A 12,403-nucleotide genomic window follows, 5' to 3' on the forward strand; every position below is an offset into this window, starting at 1 on the left:
AGTCAATTTAAACACGTTCCTTGCGTGTTTCTGTAGGAATTTGGCGTGCAAAAATCACACAATTCTTTTTATGAAAACACAATATTAATTTCGCGTCGCTAAGCCCGAAAAAAATCATATAATTAAGCCCGTGAAAATTGTTTAAATTTACACTATTTTGCGTGTAATTGGGCTTGAAAACATGATTGCGTTTTTAAAATGAACGAATTTGCTCTCAATTACCATATAATTTCTCAATTTTTTATTCAATTTTTTTAGCCTAATTAAACAATACTTTCCAGAATTGTGCCATAGAAACTTCAAACTTAATGCATTGACTAAGATCAGAAAAACAGTCAAATCTAATCTCGGTTGATCTAACTTGGCTCCTAGCAAATGAACCAAACTCAGCATTCATAAACGTAATCAAATACGTATTGGTTTAATGATTTTTCAAAAGAACAACTAATTAATTCCTGCGATGAAACCATCGATAATTCTAGAGGAACAACTAAAAAATATCTGCAAAAATTACCCGGTAAAAACCTATAACTTTGCTCATAAGCATATTCACATGAATATTCGTGTAACTGGTTCACACGAAAATTCGGCTAGCTAATACTATGCCACGAGAGACTTTGGAGTTCGTTATTAGGAATTATGATTTTGCTGCTCCTCTGTTTAGTTTTTTATCTATCTGTTTTTCCCATGGTTGTTCTTGGAGCTCAATTTAATCTCTCAGACTTTTCCAGCAATCTACCTGTTTCTTTTGCTCAATTTCCTAAAGAATAATTGAAAATAAAAAAATAACAATTTATCCGGTGTGATAATTGTCAATCATTACCTTGATGTATATTTCCATAGATAGCAAACCAGTTTATTGTTATTTGAAAAAAAAGTTATAAGGCCGCGTAAAAACATTCAGGAAAAATATTTTAACACGTTTTAAGTCTCATTTTACTTAAGGCCTGCAAAAAAAATTAAGAGTGGTTTGGTATAAGTTGATAACAGAATTTACCTGGGTAAATAATCAGTTTTTCTGAGTATACCTGAATAATCAGAATAATAGCACGTACTCTTCGCCTGTAACGAAGGACCTTTAGATTTCAACCCCACTAAAATGTAGCGTGGGATCTTCAACAATTGCACTAATTTTGTCTTAGTAGTGGTATATTTTCGGAAAAGAGTTTTGATTAGGAAGGAAAATGTAACCGCAGACTTTCCAGTAAGAAACCAAATGTATGCTGGCCTTGAATCAATTCCAATTCGAAATCAAATTGTAAAATGGTCGAAATAATTTGAACTCATGAGAAACACCGAATAAGTGAAAAATGATTCAGTAGAAGATCCAAGTACAGATTTGCCTTCAAAAACTCACCTACAAAATAAAAATCTTAGACGCCCAGATTAGAGACTAAAAATATCAAAATTATGAATGCCTTTGTTAAGTTTTCACAAAAATTCTTTTTTCCATAGGTTTCCATAAGATCAGTTCAATTTTTCAAAAAAAAATTCTTAATAATTTAACCTAATCTCTCGTAGTCTAGCAATATGCAGTTAAACGCAGCCTGTTTTTTTAAACTATTTTGAGTTGCGTGTTGAGGGTTGAAATAGCCAATCTTGCAGTAATTTTTGCTATTTATTTTTTTTTTTGTTAATGAAAGTCTGTCCAGGTGGAGTTGTTTGTGTTCGTGTACAACTTCGGAGGATTTTACTTTTTTTAGAAACATTATAATCAATATTTTATATTTTATATTTATGTTTTTATATTTATTTCTAGGTTTATAAGTGGATACTGGTAAATTCACAAATAAACTGATATAGAATCAAACTATTACTAGGGTTTAACTTCTCTAAAACAGAATTGAATTTGTGGGGTGACTCCGAATTCAACTAACGATCAGCTAATCGATAAGTAGGCTATGTTTAAATTGAGCTGCAAACAACGAAGTAGTGTCGACAAAAGAAAAAAACCGCCGCGCACATCACTACCGACTTCTCAGAGTATTATATGGCGGCGCTCCTGCCGAGAGGCAAATAAGGGAAGCATCTCTGAGGCTAAGATTGGCTACACGTAGAAATTTTGTCAAACTGGAGTTAACCCTTGTGGTGTGGACAATTGAGGAGTAGACACTTCAAGGCCGACAGCAACATTTAATACCTGATATGCAACTGTTTAGATTCCAACAAGTGAATTCTGCCATGAATACCGACGCTTACTGCACTTCAACTGCAATCTTATTCAGTTGGTCGATGATGCGTTTACTAGGTTGAATTGAATACCTTATAAGGTTCACAATCTTAGAGTCACCGGTCATTTTAATTCGTAATATCAATGTTAAGAAACAAAGAATATCACTCCCTGTAAGGAGGCAGTAAAAAATCTACATTTTTTTAACTTTTGGCAATAGGGTTACGACATATCATAAGACCTAGCTATTACAACCTTGCAGATTTTTTCAATAGCCGCGACCTCCACCTCGCTGCTGAGAAATGCACTTCCACACTATTTACCACGGACCCGAAACAGTACAAAATCAACCCAAATGTAAAAATCAACGACAAGCCAGTTCCCCATTCTCAAACAATCAAGATTCTAGGCATCACATTTGACACTGGACTAACATTCACCCCACACATTAAGGACGTCTGTGCTCGCTCTCGCAAACGACTGAACGTGCTCAAAACACTTTCTGGAACCAACTGGGGTTAGTCTAAAGAGACGCTTCTGATTACATACAAAGCAACAGTTCGTCCTCTGCTAGACTATGCAGCTCCAGTGTGGGGTCCCACCACCAGCGCTACCAACATCAACAACTTACAACGAGTCCAGAATGCGGCCTTGCGAACAACAACCGGCTGTGTTTTAATGTCCAGCCAGGAACATCTGCACCAAGAAACCGAAATTCTCGAAGTCAGGCGACACACGAGGCTATTATGCGTTCAACAACAACTCTCCCGCTATTTACCAGCCCACCCAGGTCACCACATTATAACCAGGCCGAACCCCCCCAGACTCATAAAAGAATCATTGCACACCCGTTACAACAGGTATATCGAACCATACCTTGATGAAACTGAAGATAAAGACAAGATAACATCCAAAGAATACCGAAAGATTCTGAAGAACATGCATACAACAGAAGTCAAAGACGCCATCAACAACTATGAGCCGTCCAGGGTACTTGCCACTGCTGCCCCCATGAAGATACATGACAGTGAGAAAACACTCCCCAGAGGCAGTAGAAGGCAACTCGCGCAACTCCGCTCTGGTTTCAGTCCGCTTCTCATGACCTACTCGGCTAGGATCAACAATGATATGTCTGAGACGTGCCCCGACTGTAAACGAGAGCCACACACAACACAACATCTTTTTAAGTGCCCGATGAAACCCACCAATCTCTCCGTGAAGTCACTTTGGACAAGACCTGTGGAAGCAGCTAAATTTCTCTCGCTCCCACTCAACGACAACACCGCAACATCGGACTGAGGCAAATAACAACAACAACCTAGCTATTACAAATTTCATTTAAGGGCTGAACCATGGCGTTTGTAAGGCTCTTTATTCTATTTACCAGCTGTATTCCTGTGAAGTTACTCACCCCCCAAGTAGTGATTTCCTCCAGTGAAGTTTTGAAATATTCGAAAAGACAATAGTGAAACTGTGAATAGGATGGATTTCCATCCTAAATATTCAAATTCTGCTGCTACTGTGAAATAATACGGTAAATACTATAAAGGAGTTCACATTTGTATAATTGAAAACAATGAAAGGACCTCAAGCCAAAAAAAAATACATCGCTAATATCTGTTGTAGAACAAAAGTTTCAACACGCATGTGATTTTATTTGGTGAAAATATTTAAAAAAACGATTAGCGTATAAAAAAAATTTAGCTACCCTATAAACTGAGGATGAAACACAAAACTAAGTGAAAGAAAAACTAATACGTATATATATATATATATATATATATATATATATATATATATATATATATATATATATATATATTTATTGAAATTGAAATATGATTTTTGACGGTCAATCAATCAGACAAAAGCGAATGACAGCAATTGGTCTGATAAAAGGCAATGCCAATATAATTGAGTAAAATGTTGTACGATGCTTTATTTTGCTTTTCATTTACTTTTTTAAATAAAAAAATAACTGATTGGATTGATCAAAAGCGTCACTTTTTCAAGCTTGAGGAAGCAATTTCTCCGTTCAAATTTAAATCCTATCACTTCAAATTCATTTTTCAACTCTTGTAGTCGAGAAAAGAATTTTTTACATTCTAAAATGATGTAATTTAAGCGGGCTGAAATGTGTGAAAGGGATTTTTCTGCAGACAATTCCCAGGTAATCAGCTAATTATCCGCGCAACGTGCTGAAATGTTTCTGCAAGTTTTAGATAGATTCATCAATTAACAGATTTGCCAGGTTTTTTTGCATCCATGTTTTGTTTCGGTTCGAAATATTGACATGCTTGCTTAATTTCTGCTATTACACAGTCTTTTTTAATTCATGCATTCATTTCATTCAAATTCAAGCGTTTTTAAATTCATGTATACAAATCCGCCTCTGAACAGAACCAAGTGCCCTCGAACCTCCTATGATCACCCTATCATTCGTTTTACAGTTTTCCATTTTCAAACCCAGTAACGTCAAGCGCAATTTTAAAAAAATTAAGACGTTTGCCGTTTGCGCTTTGAGTGGCTCTGTTCATTTGTCGAATAGGTATATGGGACATCATCTTGTGTACACAAATCTTTTTTTAAATTTGGTTTCAGAAAAATTGGAAGACTTCTGCCAGTGCGAGGCTGACAAAAACAAAGATAAATACAACAATGAAATGTACAACAAGTGTTGCAACGAGGGGTATTACCCACTTCTGGACGACCAATGCATCAGCATCAATGATGGAAAATTTTTTATGGACAATAAAAGAAGAGTCTGCAGGCTAAGCGTATCAACACTCTCAAGTTGTTTGGAGGGCGCTAAAATTGAAAAGGCTGCAAAACAGGGAGAAACCGGAGTTCTGGATTACACTCCAGGAAGCGGTGCCAGGAGCTCTAATCTGCAGTTTTCGGATGTGTTTGCATTTACTACACTGGTGGCCTTTGGAATCTGTTTATTGAGATAATGGATGACGGTTTGAACTCTGTGAAGCGGAGGTGCATTTTCGGAAGTAAACATTGATTTTGAAATACTGTTTGTTTCTCATTTCCTGAGCAAATTCCCATTATATGTATTGCATTTTTTTCTTTTCTTGAGGCGACACAAAACCTGAAACTCCAGACTTATTTGGCTGAGCATAAGGGCAGGTTTCGTTTCACATTTTTTCAGATGATAAAACTGAGCAAACTTACTATTTACCATTATTTATGAACATAATCAATTAAAACTTTTATACAGTTTTAAAAAATTAGACGAAACAATTTCGGAAACGACTCAAAGTCGCGTCTTCGTTAAAAAGTCTCTGGGCTATTATTTAAATGGAAAGCAAAAATTAACTTAATTTGAAAGGGATAAATTGCTCTTAGTCCATACAGTGTAAAATAACCACAGATCTTGCTCTGATTCAACTAGGCTTGTTAGATTGTTATGAAAATATAAGGAATGATAACCTTTCAAACTTCTATTGACAATTATAAATGAGGTTTTATCTAACCTTTTGCTGAATCTTGCAAAAAACAGCCTAACAGACACAATAACATAGCGGACAAACTGCCTAATAGACAAAAGTTGGTACGTTTGTACAAGGAGCCAATAGGAGACCTAATTTAATCCCGAATAAACTTAATTAAGAAGCTGTTGACAAGAATCCACCGAAATGGAATCAAGTTCACAAAATTGGCGAAGACATCCAAATAAACGTAAACATGCTCTTAATTATTAAAATGCCGCTACTAGGTGCTTCTACAGGCAAACAGGCGCTACTACTGTGAAAATGTACCCGTACTGTGTTCGAACCATAATCCCTTTAACGGGAAGGCTAGAGTGCTTACCATTACACCAACTCGTCTTAAACTCTCGAAATTGGGCATCACTGATAACAAATTCTCATATTCTTTCTTGCTCTTCGAGGCTTCTTTTCTCTAATAAGAATACGTTGAACAAGTAGAGGTTCTTGTCAATCTTTGTCAAGCTTAGCTTATGCAAAATTTACATTAGGTTGCTCTCTCTCTCTCTCCCTCTCGCTCTCTCTCTCTCTCTCTCTCTCTCTCTCTCTCTGTCTCTCTCTGTCTCTCTCTCTCTCTCACTCACTCTCTCTCAACCTTAAAACATGGCTCATAACTATCAAAACCAAATTACTGTCAGAAGATCTTATTAAAGCAGGGTTGTGGGATATTAGGCGAGAGCGGTTTTTTCGCATCTATTAGGCAAAATTTTTTCATAAAAATTTTGGGAAATTTTTCTTTTCACAAAACAAAATCTGGTGAAACGCAATAAAGAATCAGAACGCTTTTGAAGTATTGAGCTTCTAATTAATTTATTTAGCAGAGACTCATCTCCCGGTTTTCATTGCGCTTATCCTTCTTTTTTGCCGGGCATAATAGCTCTAAGTTATTGATCACGTTGATAAAAACGTTCTCACTAGTTATTTGCGCGTTATTAATTCTGCCAAAATCTTCCGCATGGGCAGCTTGCGGGAGTGATCGAAAAAATCGGAGTAAAAATTTATATCAAAAAGCCCTCTACATGTACTTCTTTTAACTCATTTTCTTGTAACTACAGTTATTAGGCCCACTTCACTACTTAATTACCTCTAAAAAATTTTGCAACACATTTTTAGTTGTTCTGAATGGTGTTCACCTAAACTCAATAAAAAGATGGAATTCATGCGCAATGAGTCCAATTGTTTAACGAAATTGACCTTTCACAATATCCATTGAAATCACTTAATTAGTTCCAAGTTCAATCAAGTGAATTTACTAATTTAAAAGGTCACCCTTTCAATTATTTTGTATTCATAACAATGTATCAGTGTGACCATTGAACCTTTCAACGACGGAAGTGGCATGGCAATGAAAAATTAAACAGTATGTCAAATTGTTTGCTCTCTTCTTAGTCTTCAACATTTGTCAAATATATCCTCTATAGAAAACAACTGCAAAACCTCACTTTGGATAAATAGTGAAGATACCAACTGCTTTTGAAGAAGACAAAACATCTCAACAACGATTTTTGGTTCTACTGAAATAAAAGTAAACAAACCGGATATGTGGCAACAAAGAAGAAGAAAAAAAGAAGAAAAACATTATCTGGTGACGCTCATGTCCAATTGAGTGTTGTCTGTCATCCTATATTTAGTCTTATTTGGTTGAAATGTGTGTTTTCCAAAAAAGAATGTGAAAATGAAATTTTAGTATTGATTGATATTTTTAGCTTGAAGTTGCTGACTTTGCTGCCTTTCTATGCATTAGGTGCGCTCTTTATCATTTCAGTGAAGGCAGCCCGGTTGCTATTTTTTTCTCCAGTTTTAAAATATTGATTGATACCTTGGCTTGATTTCTTCAAATATTGATAGAAATTTTTGCTTGATTTTGTTGATTTTGCTACTTTTCCATGCATTAGGCGCGCTCTTTATCAGCTGAGAAAAATTTCTGGAGAAAAATTTTCTTGAATTTGTTGTAAAATTATTCAATTTTCTTTCGGTTTTGACAGTCATAATGTTATCATCCTTTTCATCAATTTTTTTTTCACAATGAACCTACACTCAGTGAAGATGTTCACCTCCACAATTAAAAATAACTGGACTTTCTGAATTGGGGCACAAGGTTTGTGGTGACGATGCAGACAAATTGGCTCCTGACAAATTACCTCAGGGAGGATCAGTGGATCAACTTCATGAGCCCGAGTTGTTGCCCAGTTCAGCATACAAGAGAAGAAGGCCCACAACATGAGAAGGATGCATATGAGAATACAATGTTCATGAAACTCTGCTCAAGAAAAAATTATTTGTGGCCATCTGGCACTAACTCTGTATGTAACCACCCTAATGTCGATGAGACATGACTTTGTTGACGATGATGGCACTGCAGATAGATCAAATGTGTGACTGTGGAGACGCTGACAGTGTTGCCTTTGCAGGAGAACTTTTTCATCAGAGGACAAGACACAAGGCTAGCAGACGGAAGCAAGTCTCACAAGTCCAAATAACCATCGTTATGTAATCTAATAAGCAGGTCTCTTTTGTGAATGTCTGAACTCCTCTGTGAAAATTTTTTTGCTGTTCTCTGATTCTTGAGAAATTTACTTTTTGATCTTAGTTGAAAACGCTCTTTTGCTGTTTCTTCTTTTTTGGCTCTTGAGCCCAGACTTTAGACTCTGAGCTGAACTTGATTAGACTGATATAAGAAGGTTATAGTTTTTGAAATTGTTGATGAGCAATTTAATTAATTAGATTGATAGAATTTAATACAATTCAATTGAGAGAGAGAGAGCAACCTAGTCTAATTTGTGCAAAAGGTAAGCTTGAAATAGTTTGACAAAAAGCTCTACTTGTTCAACTAATTGGGTAACTAGATTGAAAAAGCCTCGGAGAACAAGAAAGAGTGTGGGTTATAAGAGATACTCAAGTTCGGAATCTAACGGGCAGCTAGCTTAATCGGTAGCTCAGTAGGCTTGCAAGTAAGCGATGCTGGTTCAAATCCAGTACTCGTTCATTTTCACTTGCGTTTCATTTTCACTGGAGTTAATTTGAAATGAACGGTCTGGCAAACTAATTAACTTGATCAATATTGATGGTGCTTTAAATTTTTGTTGTGTTGAATTCCATTTTTTAATATTATCACTTCCAGTTTAGTTTGATAGCACATGGACAGAATTTCAAAACACCACCTTTTAAATTATCCCGCTTAACTTTTTTGCAAACTAATTGGACTCTGAATAGGGGGTACTAATGTTATTACACTTAGAGAGACAAGAGGGAGAAAAGTTGACACGCAGTTGTCACTTAACACGCGGGTTTTGATACTCGAAGCGAGACTTTATGTCATTTGAACAATAATAAGAGTGTCAAACTTGGCCTGAGGATAAAACATATGGCGTATAGGGACAACAGAGTACGGGAGTGAACGATTGTGAAAAATCAAATAAAAGACTGAACCTTCATTTACTTCATGCATATCACACAAAAAGCTTTTTATCCACTCTTTTTCACAGTCATTTCTCTTTAATGTGGGAACAAACAAAAATGTGGGAGCAAGAGCTGGAACATAAAGCAGGCGTGCAGGGGGTTATTATACTGGGTAGGGGGGGGGGGGGGTTGGAAGTGATGAAAAGTAGCCGGAGGGAGAATGTGTTGAAATAGAAATAATAAACTATAATTTTCCACTACGTTTGCTTATGGTCTGTATTGGTGTGGTTGTGTGGAATGGTGGCGTTTATATATACCATAATACAACCACCTCCCTTCAAATAAAGTTAGAAACAATCCTCGATGGAATTTAGCTGGAAAACTACCACACGTAGTAGATTATTATGAGTTATTTTTCACCGCAAATGTAGCACTTTTTGGCCCCAGTAACTACAAGTTAGCCGCATTGAAACATTTCACGCAAGCCGAGGCACAAATATTCCCCTGACTACTTTGTTGCTACTTATTTTGCACAAAAGGTGCTTTTTACTGTTAGCCAAGTAGTTATAAACTGCTAGATATAACTAGTCGGTACCTCTGAGCCGTAAACAAAACCCGCCCACTTTTTAAAGGTATGTTATACCAGTCATAAAATTCTTAACATTTTTTATCAAAAATTTTCTGATTTTTGTAATGTGTATTATCAACATAAAACTTCGAGTTATAGAAGCGTATTTGTAGTGCTAGTTAGCATTTATAATTCGTCACCTTGTTACCAATTATGTAAAACTGAACTGATGAGAGAACAAAACCCGTTTAATGCTTTGCGAAATTGAAAAAAATCTCTTTATGGAAAGATCAAAACATTATTCTTGCATGCGTAATTAACTCGACGTTGAGCGTCAATAGCGGATGAAAACACTTTTTACCTGTACAAAATGAGCAAAAAAGGAAAATTATTAAAACTTCGATATTTTTATTGATTTCGCTCTTTTTTTCGGCGGTAACTTAGTGTGAATTCACGTATCAAAAAAACTGCTTCCTTTTTCTTTTCATTACGTGTACGTGTGTATGTTCAGTTTTAACCTGCGTATGACGCCTGACTCGTAGTCTAGCAATTTAAAAACAATTTGTAAACAGTTTCTATACACGTTGGAGCTATTTGCTCATATCTATACGTCAGTAGATAAACAAACAACCACTTTTTCCCTCCTAGGAAAAGCAGTTGGAAAATAAACTTCCTCAAAATTTGGTCTAAATTATTTTTTGCTCCACATAGCTATGCACGGTCGGTGTATTTGGGGGAAATATTGACTTAATTTGTTGATATTAAAAAAGACAAACAGAGGCTCAATATTGAAATTATTGAACGCTGAGGAAAATTTGTGAATTCCTTTTTACTTTGTCATTCATTATCTAAGCTTTTGTTTCTGAACCAGACCTAAAGCGTAAATTAACGCATTCCCGTCAGCTTGAGAGCCATTGAGAGCAAACAACAATAAACAATCGAGCTAAATTTTTACTTTTTTCGTTTCAGATTGTGTACCTTTTTTTAAACTTGTAATTGTGCGAAAATTTTCTAACGAAACATTTAATCGTGTTACGTGTGATTTTCGAATCTCGTGGACGCAATCCTCAAAGGTAATTATAAAATTCTAATATACAAATAAGCTAAATTTTCAAATAAAACTTAATCAAACCATTTAGGATAATAGAACAACGGAATCCCTATAAAATAACCCACTAAAAAGATGCTGAAGACCGCTGTTTTAAAAGAATTCTCTTATCAGGTAAAAGAAGAAATGGGCTTGACGGTAAGCGATTCATCCTTTTTTCTCCAGCAGTATGTCGGGCTCAAATTTTAAGGCCATTACTTTTTTCAAATAATTTTTTTTCAAAATCCTGCTGCTAGATATTCAAGCTTTATGTATGAAATGTTATTATTTGAGATAAATGCTTGTCTATAATCCTAACCAGTGTTTTCCTAGTTCTGTTATATTGAACGGAGAATAGATGTCCTCGAAAACCAATTGCTGCTAGATTTTCTTGAAAGAACAAATATCCGTCAAAATGCCTTCATCACGCTTTTTAGCGTTGTCAATCCAGACCCAAATTTAACACGAATGGTCCCATGATTAGGTGGGTGGCACATTAAGTTTCAATATCTTGTTCTTAACAGTATACAATGCATGACAACTCCATTGTTTTTTGGAAGCTAACAGAACAAACAATTTGGCTTCAATTGCTTTTGAACAGGGTGGAAATAAGACAGAGCATCGAATTTCAAAATTATTAAAGGAGCTTAAAAACATTCAATTCGGATTGACTTCGATTTTTGCACTCATAATTTTTTCCTAAAGCAAGAATCTGAAAGTTTTGGTATTGAATGCGCATCATCAATTCCTTAGCATTTTGTTTCTCTCATTGACATGATCCGAAAACTTGCACAATCCTCCAAATAAAGTTCTCAAGTTAAATATACAAGGAAGTTGTATGAATCAATTTTTGTGTGCTTCGCCTAGTTGCAAAAGCTGAAAACAAATATGACAATCCTCCTGTATGAGAAAGGAAATTACAAGATTAAAAATCTTATTATTTGGATTGTATGTTTCTTAGATCTATTCAAAATCAGCAATCAAAGGTCCCACAAAACGGTAAACAATCCTTTTCCGAATATTTTGGAATTAAGTAGAAACGAAACCTAGAATTACAATTGAATTATTGAGGAAATGTTTTGTGGCGGTCTGTACAACGAAAATTACTTTTCAAAAAAAGGTAACAGACATATCTAACGAATAGGAGAAATAGGAGAGGTAGCAAATAGATCATGGATCTTTTTGCGTTTTCAACTAAGGATAGGGAAGATCTGAAGCAGTGAGATAAAAAATATATTGATGCTGGAGTGGGCCAACAGTTTTGCTGCAATATCATGAATTAACTACTGCCACTACTAAGTGCCTAGACCTGATCTGATAACAGAATTCAAAAGACACCCGAGTCATATATTTTTTAGAAAATTGATTCAACAAATGCTTTTCACCTTGAAAATTTAGCTTATGCATTTAGTGAATAAGATTTTTTTAATTATAGGGTTACTTTTTGCTTATGAAATGATATTGACGAACATAATCGTTTAACATCATTGAATTTTTCTGCTATTGTCATCTTAATGAAATTTTTTAGTTTTCATTTAAAACTCATTGACAAAATTGTCTTATGTGACAAAAGCATGCGCTCATGGTAAATGTTTTTTAGGGTATGCAATTAATGTGATTCCCTGGTTCTGGAAACTGATCCAACAACAATTTTACCAAATTTACCTTTTGTTTCGTATCAGACG

General features: G+C 35.4%; 3 protein-coding genes across 6 annotated transcripts in view; all 3 read left to right on the plus strand.

Moving 5' to 3' along the window:
• The window catches only part of LOC142339967 (uncharacterized), a 55,749-nt gene extending 48,392 nt beyond the window's left edge, over nucleotides 1-7,357 (plus strand). The window contains exons 3-4 of one of the 2 annotated variants that reach the window (XM_075390340.1): nucleotides 4,772-5,169; nucleotides 7,054-7,357. In XM_075390340.1, coding sequence (XP_075246455.1) covers nucleotides 4,772-5,124 — 353 coding nt within the window. In that variant the 3' untranslated portion in view covers nucleotides 5,125-5,169; nucleotides 7,054-7,357. Of the gene's footprint in view, nucleotides 1-4,771; nucleotides 5,392-7,053 lie in introns of those variants that run through there. The other variant, XM_075390339.1, reaches the window with a different exon arrangement.
• Nucleotides 1-12,403, plus strand: part of LOC142339968 (uncharacterized) — a 293,075-nt gene that overhangs the window by 230,275 nt on the left and 50,397 nt on the right. The gene's annotated exons all lie outside the window — the stretch shown is intronic.
• The window catches only part of LOC142339343 (neurocalcin-like), a 30,099-nt gene continuing 27,076 nt past the window's right edge, over nucleotides 9,381-12,403 (plus strand). The window contains exon 1 of one of the 2 annotated variants that reach the window (XM_075389325.1): nucleotides 9,381-9,695. The gene's annotated coding sequence lies outside the window, so the exon portion shown is untranslated. Of the gene's footprint in view, nucleotides 9,696-10,311; nucleotides 10,705-12,403 lie in introns of those variants that run through there. The other variant, XM_075389328.1, reaches the window with a different exon arrangement.

The sequence above is a fragment of the Convolutriloba macropyga genome, chromosome 5, assembly GCF_964194025.1.
Source record: "Convolutriloba macropyga chromosome 5, txConMacr16.3, whole genome shotgun sequence".
In the NCBI taxonomy this organism is placed as follows: domain Eukaryota; kingdom Metazoa; phylum Xenacoelomorpha; order Acoela; family Convolutidae; genus Convolutriloba; species Convolutriloba macropyga.